The sequence below is a fragment of the Mus caroli genome, unplaced genomic scaffold (assembly GCF_978045245.1).
Source record: "Mus caroli unplaced genomic scaffold, Mus_caroli_1 scaffold_12, whole genome shotgun sequence".
NCBI classification, from domain to species: domain Eukaryota; kingdom Metazoa; phylum Chordata; class Mammalia; order Rodentia; family Muridae; genus Mus; species Mus caroli.
Window position 1 is genome coordinate 14,891,490 of NW_028227267.1, and position 16,395 is coordinate 14,907,884.

The 16,395-nt window shown below is 48.5% G+C and overlaps 2 protein-coding genes across 4 annotated transcripts; both read right to left on the reverse strand.

Annotated features, from left to right (window-relative positions):
* Positions 1–712: 712 nt before the first annotated feature.
* On the reverse strand, positions 713–13,866 carry Dusp13b (dual specificity phosphatase 13B). 3 transcript variants are annotated; one of them, XM_029468735.2, is made up of 6 exons: positions 13,765–13,866; positions 12,203–12,397; positions 10,828–10,922; positions 7,458–7,631; positions 2,189–2,409; positions 713–1,148 (listed from the first exon to the last, which is right to left on the reverse strand). In XM_029468735.2, the coding sequence occupies exons 1-6, from the start codon at positions 13,849–13,851 to the stop codon at positions 946–948; spliced, it is 975 nt and encodes a 324-aa protein (XP_029324595.2). In that variant the 5' UTR covers positions 13,852–13,866; the 3' UTR covers positions 713–945. The 3 variants fall into 3 exon arrangements, with proteins under 3 accessions (XP_029324595.2, XP_021037720.1, XP_085685041.1); XM_021182061.2 differs by lacking the exons at positions 10,828–10,922; positions 12,203–12,397; positions 13,765–13,866 and adding an exon at positions 10,047–10,291; XM_085828915.1 differs by lacking the exons at positions 10,828–10,922; positions 12,203–12,397; positions 13,765–13,866 and adding an exon at positions 8,402–8,853.
* Positions 13,867–14,796: 930 nt separating this feature from the next.
* Dusp13a (dual specificity phosphatase 13A) lies at positions 14,797–16,046 on the reverse strand. The gene is made up of 2 exons (XM_021182524.3): positions 15,898–16,046; positions 14,797–15,103 (listed from the first exon to the last, which is right to left on the reverse strand). The coding sequence occupies exons 1-2, from the start codon at positions 16,044–16,046 to the stop codon at positions 14,797–14,799; spliced, it is 456 nt and encodes a 151-aa protein (XP_021038183.2).
* Between the last annotated feature and the right edge of the window lie 349 nt (positions 16,047–16,395).

The window sequence follows — 16,395 nt, forward strand, 5'->3', positions numbered from 1 at the left end:
TTCTTTTTTGCTATTACACTCATTTATGGGTTCTTTGGGGGGGGGGGATGCATTCATGTCACAGTAAGCGTACGGGGGTGAGAGGATAATTTGTGGAATTTGGATGGGTCTCAGGGATTGAACTCAGGTCACTGGGTTTGGCAGCATATACCTTTACCTGTCCAGCTGTCTCTCACTTGGCATCAATTTACTTTTAAAAATAAGCTTGATTTTATTTATTACTACTGTGCACAGGCATGATGAATTAGCGTGTGTGTATCTGCCCTGGCATGACTGTGGAAATCATTCCGCACTCCTGGCCTCCATTCTTTCTCTTCATCTTTAGAAGGCAAAAGATGAGCTCAGGTCGCCAGGGCTTGCACTCTAATTTTGAGTTTTGATTGTGGTCCAGAGAGGATATGACACTTGGAACTTAAAACAAACAAACAAACAAAAACAGACAGCCTCAGCCTTGGGTGAGGGTGTGACAAACACAAGATGAGGAATTAGTTGCCTGGTCCGCAGCCCTGCACCAAACCTTCTTTTGAACCCAGAACATTATTTCTAACTGATCCCCACCTACTCACTGTCCTCAGTTGGCCTTGCTGTGTCGGCAGGCTCCCTCCTCCTCCAGGCTACTGAGTCAGAGCTGGCAAGCCATCCTGAGGCTTGTGGCCTTCGTGAGAATAAAGTCACTGTCATACAAACCAGCTTTATTATGATGAACCTTTTATTATAGAGACAGTCTGAAATTTCTTCTGCATAAAGAATTTCTGTACTGTGTCAGGGGACTCCACTTGCTGAGGGGTGCCACCCAGCCCACCCTGCCTCTGCCTCAGCGGAGCCCTGACTTGCTGGTACCATCTCAGGATCTCTGGAAACAGCAGAGGCTACCATTCCCAGGGCCAGGTAGGTCAGGTTAGGCCACGCTGGATGGAGGGGTCAGGGCCTCAGGTGCTCCCTAATTCAGAGTCTTCCTGTTTCCCGCCTCAGCCTGTTGTCCAGAACCTGGAGCTGTCGGAGGAAGCCTGAGTTGGGACAGATATCTCGGTGGGCCTGCACCGTCTGGATGGCATCTACCAGTGTCATGTTCTCGAAGATCATGAGGAAGGCCAAGACAATTGTGGCAGAGCGACTCACCCCCATAGCGCAGTGGACCAGCACTCGGCCTGTAGGAAGACCCAAGCTAGCGTTGGCCACTTGTACCCATCTCACCTTTGGGAAGAAGGGACATCTCTGGTCATCCCTTCCATCCACCTATCTCAACACTGGAAAACTGATACTGTCTTCACTGTCAGATAAGGCAACGGAAGCTCAAGGTCACACGACAACTGAGTTTAAGGGTAAAGTGAGCAGCTGGACCCCTTCTCTGGTCCAGAGGGGCTTTCTCTGGTAGCCATTGCAACTCTAGGTGAGGGTCACCAAACTTCCGAAACCCTTTGGATTTACATCACAGGGAATATCCTCTTTCTTTCCCCTTGGTCCTGCTTGCTCCCTCTTGCCCATAAAGCCTTTCACTTATGTCTCCTCTCCGGGGTGCTTACCCAAGAGTCTTTGCAAGGTCTTGTGATTTCTGCATAGTGTCTGGCTTCTTTCTAAAGGGTATGGTTATCCCTGGTAATCACAGTGGATGGTGTGAGCATGTGGTGTGTGTGTGCATGTGGTGTGTGTGTGTGTGTGTGTGTGGTGGTATGGTGGTACATGAGAGTATAGGTGTGCATGCGTGTGTGCACATGCATATATGAAGGCCAGGAGTCAGCTCTGGGTGTTTCTCCTCAGGCTCTGTCCACTTTTCATTTTTTGAGCTGGGGTCTCTCACTGGCCTGGACATACTGTGAGTCACTGCCCTGACAGTGAGCCTCAGATTCCCTATTTGCATCTACCTAAAGCTGGAGTTTCAGGCACTCATTACTATGCCTGCCTTTTCCATGTGGGTTCCAGGGATTGAACCCAGATCCTCATGCCTGCACATGCCATCCTCATGCCTAACTGAGCCATCTCTCCAACCCCCATGCTGAACCTTAGTTATATCTGAAATCACTGGTTTCCATAATGTACCAATCATTGACTGGTAATAGCCATCTGGTCCTTAAAGTGGGAGGTCCTCTGATGGAGTTGGTGCTGTGGGCTCCCTACCCATCAAGACTCCTGGAGAAATAGCTCCTCATCCCACCCTGACCCCAGCCCGACCCCTTCTGCAGCAGCTTACTTCGGGGAATATTGAGGGCATCTCTGATGTAACGAGCAACAGGCAGAAAGTGGACGCTGAGGTCAAAGAAGGGGTTGTCATCAGCCTCAATGCCATAGTACTCCAGAGGTGTTCCACGGTAGAACTTGGCACCTGTGTCCACCTGGAACTTGCCCGCAGCCACATTCACAACATGGGTAATACCCAGCTGGATTAGACGACCCTTGTCTCTGGCAGCATACCTGAGAGAAGGGCACGTGGCAAGTTAGGGTAGTGGGGGGGGGGGGAGTGGATCTCACTGCATTGGAACTTACCCCTCACCCTCTGTTCTCCTGCAAGTGTCAAGACGAAACAGTGAACTGCCCTGGTGATAAAAGAGGTCCTCCAGAGCAGTGGTTCTCAGCCTTCCAGACACCACGACCCTTTAATACAGTTCCTCATATTATGGTGACCCCCCCCCAACCATAGAATTATTTTCATTGTGACTTCATAACTGTAATTTTTCTACTGCTGTGAACTACAATGTGAATGTTTTTGGAGATTGAGGTTTGTCAAAGGGGTTGTGATCCACAGTTGGAGAACCACTGCTCTGAACCCCCCCCTCCCCCCCCCGGAAACTTCCTGAATGGAAGTTTAGCTACATGCATCAAAAACCTTAGAAAAGTGTCTATGCTTTATATAAACACTTTTTTCTAGGAACAGATTAAAGGGAAGAATTCTAAACGTGCTGACAGACATTATATAAGCCAAATTTAATAATATTGAAAACCAAAATATTAGAGAAAGAAACATTTTTCTTTTTTGGTTTGTTTGTTTGTTTGTTTTTGAGACAGGGTTTCTCTGTGTAGCTCTGGCTGTCCTGGAGCTCACTCTGTAGACCAGGCTGGCCTTGAACTCAGAAATCCACCTGCCTCTGCCTCCCAAGTGCTGGAATTAAAGGTGTGCACCACCACTGCCTGGCAGAAAGAAACATTTTTTGACAGAAAAAACCCTTAAGTATGGTACAGTAATCCTTGTTTATCTATGGTTTTACTTTTTACAGTTTCATTTACCCCCAGTCAACTATGACTTCAATTTAAAAAAAAATCTAAATTCTATAGGTAAACTAATAGAATTTAAATTTTGTACTGTCCTGCTATGATGTACCCAAGGCTGTCTTAGCTAGCAGTAATAATCAACTTTACAGGTCTATGTAGAGGAAACCTCAATTGAGAAATTGCTACCACTGGGCTGGCTCTGGACGTGTTTCTCGGGTATTTTTTAGTTGATGTAGGAGGATGCAGCCCAGTGTGGTCATCCCTAGCAGGTGGGCCTGCGCTGTATGAGAACAGTAGCTAAGCTAGCCCGCGGAGGCAAGTTAGGAGGCAAGTCATGGTTCCTGCTTCAAGCTCCTGCCTTGGCTTCTGATGATCAACTCTAACTGTAATCCAATAAAATCTTCCACCCAAGTTGGTTTTGTTGTCAATGTTTTTCACAGTGACAGAAAGCACACTGAAACAAGGACAAGCCTTTGGCAGTGGATACACACACCATATGCTACTTTACCTGTTAATTACTGGCTATCACAGTTAGGAGACTGACTAACATGGTATCATGGGAAGGTCTGTGTTCAATTAGCCCTCACTTAATATAGAAAATTACTCCATTTTGTTATTATTAGTGTTACTTAATCTAACTTACAAATTAAACTTTTCAAAGGTATACATTAGTAGGGGAAGCCGCAGCATATATTATGAGCTTTTGGCACCGTTTTCAGTTTGATATCCACAGGGGAACACGGAACAAACCCCTCAGGCAAAACAATTTCCTATGTATCTAAATTATGAAATGCCACAAATCACTAAAATGTGGTAAATGCAGGTAAACAGGGGAGGATGTTTATGTTTTATCGAGAACCTGTGAAGATACAGGATATAAAACAGAATGTTATAGGACTTTTTAAATATGTAGTGTGATTAATTTAAAAAGCTTTCTATATAAAGCACATCTCAAAAGCAGGATTACAAAGTGGTGGCAGTTTTACCAAAAATAGCATTGTGAAAAAGCACACATGCACTTTTTAAAAGTCTACAAGGATTTTTATCTCTGTGAAAAAGAGAACTACTGTTAGCTAGATATTAATCTATGCTTTAATTTAATTCTGATTAAGTTCATTCATGTATATAGATGGGTGTTTTGTCTGCGTGTATATCTGCACACCAGAAGATGGCTTTGGACCCCATGGGAGCAGTTATAGATGGTTGTGAGTGGCTATGTGAGTGCTGGGAATTGAACTTTGGACCTCTGGAGGAGCAGCCAGGGCTCTCAGTTGTTGAGCCATCTCCCTAGCCCAATGAATTCTAAATACAAAGAAAAAAATGTAATTTTTTCTATATATTTAGTCTATATTTTCTTTTAAAAATTAGAATATGTTTATGTTCAGTGGTATTTTGTTTGTATGCATGTCTGTGTAAGTGTACTGGATCCTCTAGAAATGGAGTTACAGACAGTTGTGAGCTGCTGTGTGGGTGCTGGGAATGGAATCCAGGTCCTCTGAAAGAGCAGTCAGTGCTCTAAATCTCCGAGCCATCTCTCCTGCCCCTATCAGAGAAACCTTGGAAACTTTATATATTTTCCCAGCATACCTGTCCTAACCACTCCTAGAATTGTGATAGTAGTTAAAAATGGGATCTGTGCAAATGGGCTATTCATGATGTCATCATACAGTAGATTATACAACACTAAAATTGAGCTGCAGCTACACAATACATTGTGTTGCACGATTTTAAGCAACTGATGCTGTCCACGAAGTACACAGAGATAGGCTATTTGCCACACAAGTGTGGGCACCTGAGTTCAGATTCTTAGCATCCACATAAACACCAGCTGCAGTAGTGAGCACCTGTAATCTGCCACTGCTCCTGCAATGAGATTGGTGGCAGAGACAGGAACATTCCCGGTAGCTGATGGGCCAGCTAGTCCGGCATGTCCAGCTGTGGACAGTGAGGCAGCGGATGTGCTCCCTGTCCTCCACATGTGCCCTGTGGCACATATGCACCTGTGTTCACACACAAAAACATATGTGTGCATACACACACAAAGAAAAAGTTTTGGTTTTGGTTTTGTTTTGAGGCAGGATCTCATGGAGTGCGCGCTGGCCTAGACTCCCGATGCGGCTGCGCACACCACGCCCAGATCTGCCTTTGACAGCTGTGTGCCATCATCCTCAGTCCTTATGCCATGCTGGGGACTGAACACATGGATCTGTGCTTGCTAGGCAAATGCTTTACAAGCTTAGCCACATCCCCAGCCCCCAAAAGATTTTTTAAAAAAGATCTATCTATCTATCTATCTATCTATCTATCTATCTATCTATCTATCTATCTATCTACCTATCTATCTATCTACCTACCTATCTATCTATCTATCTATCTAGATATCTACCTATCTAGATATCTATCTATCTAGATATCTATCTATCTAGATATCTATCTATCTAGATATCTATCTATCTATCTACCTATCTAGATATCTATCTATTTAAAGTGAGTACACTGTAGCTGTCTTCAGACACACCAGAAGAGGGCATCGAATCTCATTACAGATGGTCGTGAGCCACCATGTGGTTGCTGGGAATTGAACTCAGGACCTCTGGGAGAGCAGTCAGTGCCCTTAACCCGCTGAGCCATCTCACCAGCCAGCACTCAGTGCTCTTAACCACTGAGCCATCTTTCCAGGGTCCAAAATATTTTTTTAAATGTATGTGTATATGTGTCTACCATGTGCATGCAGGAGCCTGTGGAAGCCAGAAGAAGGCATCAGATTCCCTGGAACTGCAGTTGCAGGCAGTTGTGAGCTGCCGTGCAGGTGCTGGGACCCAAACCCAGACCCTTTGCGAAAGCAGTCAGTGCTCTTAACTGCTGAGCCATTGCCTTAACCACATAAGGTAAAATTTAAATATTTTTTGTTCTATCTTTAGAAGGCTGGCAAAAGGCATATCTGAAGTATTTAAGGCAAAACTAGAAAGAAAAATAAATGCTGCTTTTGAATTGGGTGCAAATGGTGGTCATATCAAATGAAATAGCACAGACCCAGAACAGAGCATGCATTTGCTAATCTGTGTAGCTCCTAGGTTTTATATAGCTACATAAAATCACGTATGTACTACATACATATGACACTAAAGCTGAAGCAAGATTGTCTGGTGGAAGGAACCAAACTAGTGAGTGAGAAAGAGAAAAAAGGAGAGCATGGGGCAGGTTGGGGGGGAGACACAGCGGTACATGACTTGAATCCCAGCTCTGCAGGCAGAGGAAGGTGGGTCTCTGTAAGGTCAAGGCTAACCTAGTCTTCCTAGACAGTTGCAAGTTAGCTGCAATGAGACCCAGTCTCAAATTTAAAAGAAAATGGGGGGGGGGCTGGAGAGATGGCTCAGCGTTTAAGAGCACTGACTGCTCTTCCAAAGCTCCTGAGTTCAAATCCCAGCAACCACATGGTGGCTCACAACCATCTGTAATGAGATCTGATGCCCTCTTCTGAGGTGTCTGAAGATAGCTACAGTGTACTTACATATAATAAATAAATAAATCTTAAAAAAGAAAGAAAGAAAGAAAATGGGGGAGAGAATAGGGAGGTGAATAAGATCAAATACACAGTAAATCTTGAAAAATCTGCTAAACCCATCCCAATATACAATGAATATACACCAATAAAAATGAGAGATCCATGATAGCATACACTTAGAAGGCAGAAGCAGGAGGATCTTTATGAGTTTGAGGCCAGCCTATTCTACCTCGTGAGTTCCAGGACATCCAGTGGGACTGAGTCAGTGAGGACGATGATGGTTTCAGGCAGGCTAGGTTCACAGCTCAATTTGCAGAGCGCCTGCCTAGTACATGCCAAGCCCTGGGTTTGATCACCAGCATAGAACAGGCCTGGTGGCAATGCACACTTGTAAAACCAGCTCTTTGTAGGTAGAGGCTGGAGTATCAGAAACTCAAGGTATCCTCAGCTACATAGGGAATTCAAGCCAACCAGGGGTACTTGACATCTCGTCTCAAAAAAGAAGAAAAGAAGAAAAGAGAGAGAGCTTTGTCTCGTGAAGTATGGTTTATCCACTAAAAAGGGTCACTTCTAGGATACAAGGAATTCTCTATTCCATAGCCTGAAAGATGAAACTTATGTTTCCAAACTTAAACATGAGAAAGACAAGTGCAGGCAGCGGTGAGAAGCACTGTGGGCCATCTGGGGGAGGCTTATCCTGGTACTCCCACCCATCAGCCACCTAAACCCCTACATGGGTCTTACTTACGCATCTCCCAAGAAAAGGTTGGGCCAGACCTCATTGATGTGGGTCAGTGTGGCAGTCCGACGGACCCACAGCAATCGCTGCAGAGAGGCCAGTGTGGGTGGCTGGTAGGGGGACACCTGGACTGCCCCATGAATCTTTGGCCTCCGAAGTTCCTGCTTCTGTAGCGAGTCCATTCTGGGAACAGAGTAAACAGGACAGTAGCTGGAACAGGCTCCCCAAGCGTGGGTCCAGTGGACAGGGAGGCCTGTGTTGCAGTACCAGGAGCCAGTGGGATGCTGTGGGGGCCAGCCTCAGCTATGCTGAATGAGGCTATTAACCGGCTCAGCTGGGCTGGAACCTGGAACCTTTTCCCTGGGAACAAGGAGAACTAGAACTCTCTTGTCAATTCCATTGGCGCTAAGCGCACCTTTCCTGAGGCAATGGTTGTTAGAAATGTTGGTCTTAGGGACCATGGGGGAATCTCTGTAGGGCTAATCTGTGCAGATCATACCCCTTAAGTCATTGGAAACCCCAGCTGGCGGAGGCTCTTGGAGAGGACCCAGGATGTCCCTCCAAAGCCAGGCAGCTCATCTGTAGCTCCCACCCTGGCTGTTTCTAAGGCCGATGCTAGAGGAGGTCAAAGCACTGTCCAGGGTTACAGTCCAGCTACAAGTGGGCATCAGTCAGCTTGTTCACACCAAGTGAGCTGGTGTCACTCATACGCAGGCTGTATCCCTTTTGCTGTGTTCCATGTTTCACACTGAAGCTTGGGTGTTCATTCAACGACACCAATGACAAATGGCTAAAGACTACCCTGGGCTTGATATCCAGTGTGTTGCCTTCAGTTCATTCCCCATGCCTTCCAGTTGCCAGAGGGTGGTCACCAACTGGTGTGTCTACTCTAGGGAGCTGTCAGGGCTGAGCTACACATCCACTTACAGGCCCCAGGCTTTTTTCCTCCTTACCCTTGTGGTTCAGGCCAGTACACCTGTGCAGGCCTCACCCGGAAGGAGTGGGTTATGTCTGGAGTCATCTGGCTTAGTCCATCTGGGACCTTGCAGAGCTGAGGTGTCAGAGGCACCAGAACCCGGGCCTGGTGCCTTAGAGGGAAGGGGGACCTACCTTGGTCAACTACCCCTGGTCCCCTCAAAGAGTAACTCGAGAAGGTACAGACTGGGTAGAGTGTCTTTTCCCTCTGGCAGGCACTGCCAAAACCAGAAAAAGAAATGGGCACCAAGGAGGCCACTGGCTTGGCCACACTCACCCAGCCAGTGGATGATGAGCTGGGTGGAAGAGAGGGCCGGCCTTTCTCCCTCATCCCCCTCTGTGACCTCTCTGGCAGGCTGAATGGCCTGCCACCTACCTAGGGCATGGTCTGGGGCCAGGAATGGGGGACTAGGTGCAGGGGCAGGCTGAGTGGAACAGTCCTAAAGCAGGTTCCATCCAGAACACAAATGCTGTTATGCGCCTAGAATTCCAGGTCCATGCATGTGAGCCAATGGGGATGTGGGGCAAGATGAAGACAGACCTGAGCTTCGGGGACAGGAGCAGTGGCCTATCATCTCTCCTTGGTGTCTCTGCTATTGAAAACACTTGTCCTGAAGATGGGGACCACCTGAAGAGATGCCTAGGGAACAGACCCCCCTTAAAATTTGACAAGGATATATCCTGGGACCTAGGCAAGTTTTCTTCATTCCTGTCTGGGCCTTAGTTTCTTTTCTATGCTCTCTGGTATTCTGCTGGCTGCAAGAGAAGGGAATGAATCTATATGAAGTAACACCAGGGAAAGGAATATTAGGGTGGAGGATCTCTGAATCCAGGGAAGTCCAATAGCCACTCTGGCCTGAGGCCACAAGCTAGACTCCTCCAGCTAGGAGTGGAACTAGACAGGGATTTCGGGAAACCGTAGGCCCCTCACAGGCCTGCTCAATTTGGCATGGGGTAAGTCTGCCCTCTCGTGGCCAGTGGCTGCTAGGCAGCACAACTGGGTCCCAGGAGCTAGGTGGTGGGGATTAGGGGATGTCCTTAACTTCCCTGGTCTAACTCAGACCTGTAGGAAAGATTTTTCTTAGACTTAGGGTTTCCTGGTCAGGTCCTACTTAGGGCTATATGTAGCCCAGCTATCTGCTCTTGTCCACTGAGGGTTCCCTTCACCTATTAGAGCCAGGCCCAGCAGCTCACTCAGTGAGCCATTCATTAAGCTTTAGGCACACACACCCCCACCCCAAAAAGAAAGCCCAGGGATTCTGCTACCCCCTGGTGTAGGGAGGACCCAGCTATGTCAGAAGGAGCCATGGCTAAATGTCCTGTAGGATCAGGCCCCTGTTCACATTCATGATAGTCCTCCTGTGGCTCTCTAGTGCTACCTGGCTTCTACTTCCCTGTGACTTCAGCGGAGAAGTTGCTTCTGTGGACAGTGGTTTTTCTTGCCCACACTGCCACTGTATACAGAGCTACACATACTTACCTTCTGTTGGCACTAGTAGCATCTCTAGCTTGCTCTCTGTTGTCTGTCTTTCAGTTTGTCCCAGGATAGCCTTCTAGAATACCACCCTGCATACCTCCGGCCTTGCTCAGCAGCCTGGGACATGGCAGCTGTTTGCCACCTACCTCTTTAGCTGTAACCTCAGAACACATTTCTCCTGGTCTCCTCTGCTGTTCCCTCTCTGTCTCCCCTCTTCTCTTAGGGAGCACAGACCAAGTGGGGCTAGCGTTCTCACAGTAGGACATCGAGGTGTCTGGGAAAGAGACTTTGGCAGGTAAATGCCAAGGGTAGACTGCAGTGGTCTCTGCCCAGTCTGCATCCCTGCATCTCTGGAGGGAGACAGGCCTGTGTGGGAGTCTGTGAGCCTGAGTCTTCACCAGGAGCTGCTGGGAGACTCCCATGACATCATAAGTGAGATGTGCCTCCCAGAGGCCCTGCATCAGGGCAGGTGCCACATAAATGAGGCATTACGCTATAGACATTGCTCCAATCAGTCTCATCCTTTCGGGGCTCAGCCAAGACCTGTAGAGGGTAGATCGCTATGGCCTGTGGAGTTTTCACCTGGATCTCTGTGTTTCATAATTATATTCCCAGCTCGAGGAAGTACATTACAGACCAGACAGAGCCCAGGACTCATGTCTTCACGCTGAGTCCACCCTGTTCTCTCACGAAGCAGGCAGTATCAACATCCCCACTTTCCAGATGAGAAAAATCAAGCCTCAGAGAGATAAAAGCAGTTTGCCCAAGGTCACACGATGGTGAGAGGCAGGGTTCTGTGCCTCTACCTCTGACCCATTTGGAGTCCCCCAACCCAATCCTCACAGTTGCCCACACACGCAGGCATAGATGCCCCAGGCCCCAGTACCCAGTATTCTCAGGGGTCTCTGCTTAGGGTTGTTCACCCACCTGTGGGGAGATCCTGCCCAGGCTGTAGTCTTCTCTGATCCACAGCTTGTGCCGCTGGCTTCTAGCCGCCTGGCTCCGCACACCTGATGCTGTTTCTATTTTTTGATTTGAGTTTAATTATAAAGCATGCTGTCGTCTCCCTTTTGCCTCTCCTTGCCACTCCCAACTTGTCCATTGGTCCCATGGCCTGGTCAGCCCAGGCTCAGCCAGGTACTTCCTCCTTAAACCCAGGCTGTGCAACTGGACCCAGCAACCCCACGGCTGAGGCCCAAACCTATCCTCACCCTTTCTCCTTGTACATGTATCCTTAATGTTCAGGATACAGGAAGCTCATAGGGTTGCCTGCGGTGTGTGGTATGAGTGTATTTGGGTAGCTGGGTGGGGAAAAGGAAAAGCAAGCAAACCACCTTAAGAATTCCCCTTGGAGCCTGAATGGTGGCATATACCTTTAATCTCATTACTCAGGAGGCAGAGGCAGGGGCAGAGACAGGCAGACCTCTGTGAGTTCAAGGCCAGCCTGGTCTACATAGTGAGTTCTAGGCTAGCCAGATGTTTTGGACAGTCACAGTAAGACTTTGTCTAAAACACAATACAACAAAACAGAAAACCACCTCTCTTCAGGACAGGGTGGTGGTATTCAATGGTCGTGCATTTATCTAGTATGGTTGAGACCCTGAGTACCATTCCAGCTTGCCCCAAACAAATACCTCCCAACCCCCAAATCCCTTGGCTTTCAGAGGTTATCCAAAACTAGGACAGAGATAAAGAGCTGAAGGGATCTATGCTGGAAGACACAGATGAGACTATGCCAAAGCACATACTAGAAGGACATCAGAGCATAGGTCTAGGAGCCTCTATTTCTGTGTGAGAAGTGCAAGCTCACCATCTGGCAGGTTCCGGTCAGGCACAGACAGACAGACACAGACAGATAGACACAGCACAGACAGACACAGTTGTCAAGGGACTATGGAGCAGGTCTGTCCACTCAGTGGCTTTATCCAGGAGCAGCTCTCCCTCCACTGCCCTCTGTCTCTCCCTCAAAGACAGGTGCCCCAGAGGTCTGCCTAGTGAGGGCCCACTGAATTTGAGATTAAAAAGTATCCTTTTTAATCCAGATGCTCTAATCATATACCCATACAATAATGCTCTCTAGCACTACCAGACACACACACACACACACACACACACACACACACACCCTCAGCCTTATGTCCACTGAACTCCTGGGAGCTAAGACTCAGCCACTGCTGAGATCCTTGAGCCTCAGGGAGATCCGGGGAGAACACTGAGAACCATTCTCCCTGACCCTATCAGAGAACTTGGGGACCCTGTCACAAGAGCCTCAAAGACTAGTTGACAGACAGCCCAATCCCACCTGTGGAGACTGAAGATAGCGGCTGAGAAGGCACGTGGAACGCTGGAGGAGGCTGTTGGAGTGGCGGGTTCGATGGTGAGCACCACGCTGGGCCCCTTTCATCTTCTGGGCGTCCACTTGGGCTAAGGCTGCCATCAGGGCCAGGGCAAGAGTAGCAAACTGGCAGAGCCTGGTGGCAGAGAGGAAGGACTGGCTCTGGAGGAGAAAGAACCTTCACATTACAGGCAGGTAAATGAAGGCCTAGGCTGGCTGGCACTTTAGGACAGGAGCAAGAGCTGTTACCTAACCCTGTGTCTGTCACCTCTCAGTTCTCTGCCAGATTGAATGGGAACACATACAGTGAGGGTTGGCTTGCTATCCCTGGCTTATGGAGAGAGATATCCCCACTTCACAGCCCCCTCACTTCAGGGCCTCAGCCATGGGGTTGCTGGGTACAGTTGCACAGCCTGTGTACTGCAAATCTCTGAGGGCCCTCATGACACAGACGATTCTGTGGATATCATGACAAATTGTGCAATGTTGCAGCCCTGCTCAACCAACTTCCCCCAAAGCAGCTGTCTGATGGGCGAGACACTGAGGTCAGAAGTCAGGGTGTCTGATATCCCAGGCTAAGGGAACAGCGTGACAGGGCATGCTGTAAAATCTGCTGCTCTGTCACGGGCCTCATTCCTGTCTGGGGGCGGGGGAGAGCAGGCTGTGAATGTGCCATCTACATGGGGAACACATCCTTGGTCACTAATACCAGCACATTTCATAGGAAGTGTGCGACAATGCAGCCTCGTTTTGTGCTCTCTGGGAATTTGGTAAGTCCTATAGGCTCTCAGGAGACACTGGGCAGCACTCAAAAGCAAGTGTGTGCATATATATATATATATATATATATATATATATATATGATATATACTATATAATTATATAATATATCATATATCACATATAACATATATCAACATATACATACCATCTATCTATCTAATATATGGTATACATGATATATTAGATATCATATATAATATATCATATATATATGTATAATGTGCATATATCACATAAGACTTCCACTAACTTTTCCTTCCTCCTCTTTCTCTTTTATCCACCCTACCCCCACATCTGTGTGTGTGTGTGTGTGTGTGTGTGTGTGTGTGTGTGTGTGTCTTTGCCTTATACCATATTTGAAATAGGCTATCTTGGTTTTTTGTCTTCCGTTTCATATGCCAGGCCCTCTAACTTCCAGGGACTCTTCTGTGTCTCCCTCACCCACTACAGGTCCAGCTGTATTCGAGCTTGGAGATTCAGACTCAGGCTCCCACGCTTGTGTGGCAAGTGCCATATCTGCTGAGCTCTTCTATCTCTCTGATTCTCTGGAGATCTAATGAATCCAGGTGGGAGGCTTGCCTGCCTGGCTCGGGTGAAATCTTGGATGGACAGGGGGAGACCAGCCCCTTGTGACCCCAGGCACACACAGCCCTGCTAATCCGTTTCATCTCAGGCCCCCTGTCCAGGCCCTCAACTGACATCTTGCTCCCAACTACACTCAGCTTTGCTTCCTTGACCTGCCTTACCTGGCTCCTTAGCGCTGACCTGCACCCCGAAGTTGCTGGTCCAGCTGGCAGAGCTGTCGGAGGAAGCCACGATTGGGGAAGATCCATCGGCGCTCCCTCACAGTGATTATGGCCTGCTGCAAGGACAGCTGCTGGTGGAGCATGAGGTAAGCCAGGACCAGTGTGGCAGATCGGCTCACGCCCACCACGCAGTGCACCAGCACCTTAGCTGAGGAAGACACTCAGATGAAGGACTCCTCTCTACTAGCCAGCCCACCCAAGGTCCATTCCCGAACCTGTGTTGGGTGGATCATGGGACCTGGGGCAAGTTCCTCAATCTCTTATGGGCCTCAATGTCCTGATCTTTCAAATGAGTAGACTCACGGCTGTTTTGCTAAAGTCTTGAACTTCAGTCCAAACCCTCAGCATGACTTACAGAAGCCTTTGAGGCCTAGCCATTCATCATCCTGCACCTTACCTCAGCCAGAGCCTACCTCAGCCCTCAGCCCTAGGAACACAGGCTGACTTGCAGTTCCTTGGCGTTGCCACGACCTCTGACCCTTCCCCCTGATCTTGGTCTGACTAGCCTTTACTCATCCAGCCAGTCTCATCTCAGACATGGCTTCCTCTACCAGCTCTCCGCACTACTGAGGGTGTCACTGGAATCACAAAGCCATCGGCCCTTCCTGCATGTGTCCCAAGGAAATTGTTGTAGAGGGAAATTCCCAACACCACGGTGCTCTGGCTTGAGTGTTTGTGGAGCTCTTCATGGCTGCTCTCTCATATCAGTAACATTCAGAATACATCACTGTTTGATTAGTAAGCTCTACAAGAGTAGATGCCCTGGCTTACTCAAGGCTGGCTTCTTAGAATTGAGTTCTTTCCTTGACATGGGGTGAATAATGACCAGGTGACAGATGAATGAATGAAGAAAAAAAAACCTGTCAAAGTGCTTCGGCTATTACAAAGCAGCATGAACCTTACCAAATTCCTCGTCATAAAAACATTGGAGGAAACAGAAACCCAGAGAAAGACACACTGGCTTGTCCAGGGTCACAGAGCCAAGGGGCACGGCTGTTTCCCAAGATGAACTTCCAATAAGGACTCCAGCCTCTCCAGACCTATTGCATCTTGGGTCCTACCTCCAGGTATGGTGAGGGCTCGGTGGATGAAGTCAGCTGCTGAGGAGAAGTAGGTGCTGATATTGAAATCAGGGAGGTCGTGGGCTGGGATCCCCAGGTAGCTCACACTGCTGCCGTAGAAGTCAGGACCCCCCTGACAGTAGAGTCCTCCGTGGGCGGCGTTCAGCACGTGGGTGATCCCCAACTTCCACAGCTTAAATCGGTTATTAGCTGTGGTCCTGAGAAGGGCAGAAAGGGGGGCTGGATTGGGGCTGAGTCTCTGGGTCCTGAAGGAGGCTTGTTTGACTCTGCTTTGGGAAAGGTGAAACCATAAGGGTAAAGGCGGAGCTAGGAACCATCAGTACTGAGCTGAGTCTGCAGCTCTCCGTCCCAGCCTCAGGGAGTTCTGTTGGTTAAGTTGGTGCTGCAAGGGACATTTTTGACCTTTTTTGCTGTCTTGGGCAGCCTGCCCCCAGCAAAGGAAAGAAGGAAGAGATTGCTTCAGCCCCGAGAACTAGCTGCCCCTCCCTTCGTGCCACGTGTCCTACTACTCATAAATATCATCTAGATCACTTGGTCACCACGTCATACCTGCTACTAATCTACAAATAGTTAGCAGTGACACCTTTTCTGAGTCATCCTAAGTCAGGCTTCTCCACCCACTCAGTGTCCACTGGAGGCAAGCTGGGACCAGAAAGTATGATCTATGTCTATACCATTTTATATTCCAAACGTTGTTGCTTTGCAGACTGGTTAGTTGTCTTAAGATGGGCCTGAAGACCCCAGGGATCTTCCAGCCAGGAAGTCTCTCAGATCTTGCTCCCCCCCACCCCCCAAAAAAACGCTCGGGCTCCCCCTAGTGTTAGAAACTCGTCACCGAATCGCTCCTGGAATTTAGGAGTCAGGAGAAAATTCCTGGCCTGGGGCAGGTTAGAAGCAACTAGTTCTGTTGCTCTAGCCACCTCCTCAGGCAAAGATTTCAAGGATTGCCACTTCTTGCCCGACTCCTACAACCCTGTCAGCAGCCACTCACGCATCTCCGATGAAAACGTTGGGCCAGACTTCATCCACTCTGCTACAAGAGGCTCTCCCGGCCCTCAGGAGCTCCTCTAGCTGCAGGATACTGGGGCAAGGTGTGGCTTCTTTTTCTTCTCCAAGTTTTGGGATGGAGGCATCAGCCATGGGCCAGCCTGTCTACCCCTCTGCCTGCGGTCAGGTCTGCTCTTCTGTGGTATTTCTCCTTGTCAGAGATTGGCATTGACAGGTGGGACAAAGTGACTCAGCAAGTCCCAGGGGCCTCTGAACGCAGCAAGACCTATTTCCCTTGAGCCGACTCCCATCCCTAAAGTCTCCGAGAACATGGAGTTGGACCCCTACAAGTCACGACCTCTCTCCACCTCTGTCAGTTCCTTCTGTAAAGTTAAGAGTTTACCTGTCCTGGAGAGTTGTTGCAAGGGTTAAACTAAAGGTTCACTGCGCCTAACAGGGCAGGTGTTTGAATAGGTTCATTCGTAGGTTTAGAGCCTGCATA

Bases quoted from the DNA above. Each gene is read 5' to 3' on its own strand.
- Dusp13b (XM_029468735.2), bottom strand. From the start codon at position 13,851: ATGGATCTTCCCCAATCGTGGCTTCCTCCGACAGCTCTGCCAGCTGGA. The intron at 12,398-13,764 runs GTAAGGCAGGTC...TTTCTCCTCCAG, and splicing joins GGTCAGCGCTAAGGAGCCAG to AGCCAGTCCTTCCTCTCTGC. The intron at 10,923-12,202 runs GTGGGATTGGGC...ATCAAAAAATAG, and splicing joins GCTATCTTCAGTCTCCACAG to AAACAGCATCAGGTGTGCGG.
- Dusp13a (XM_021182524.3), bottom strand. From the start codon at position 16,046: ATGGCTGATGCCTCCATCCCAAAACTTGGAGAAGAAAAAGAAGCCACA. The intron at 15,104-15,897 runs GTGAGTGGCTGC...TGCCCTTCTCAG, and splicing joins AACGTTTTCATCGGAGATGC to GACCACAGCTAATAACCGAT.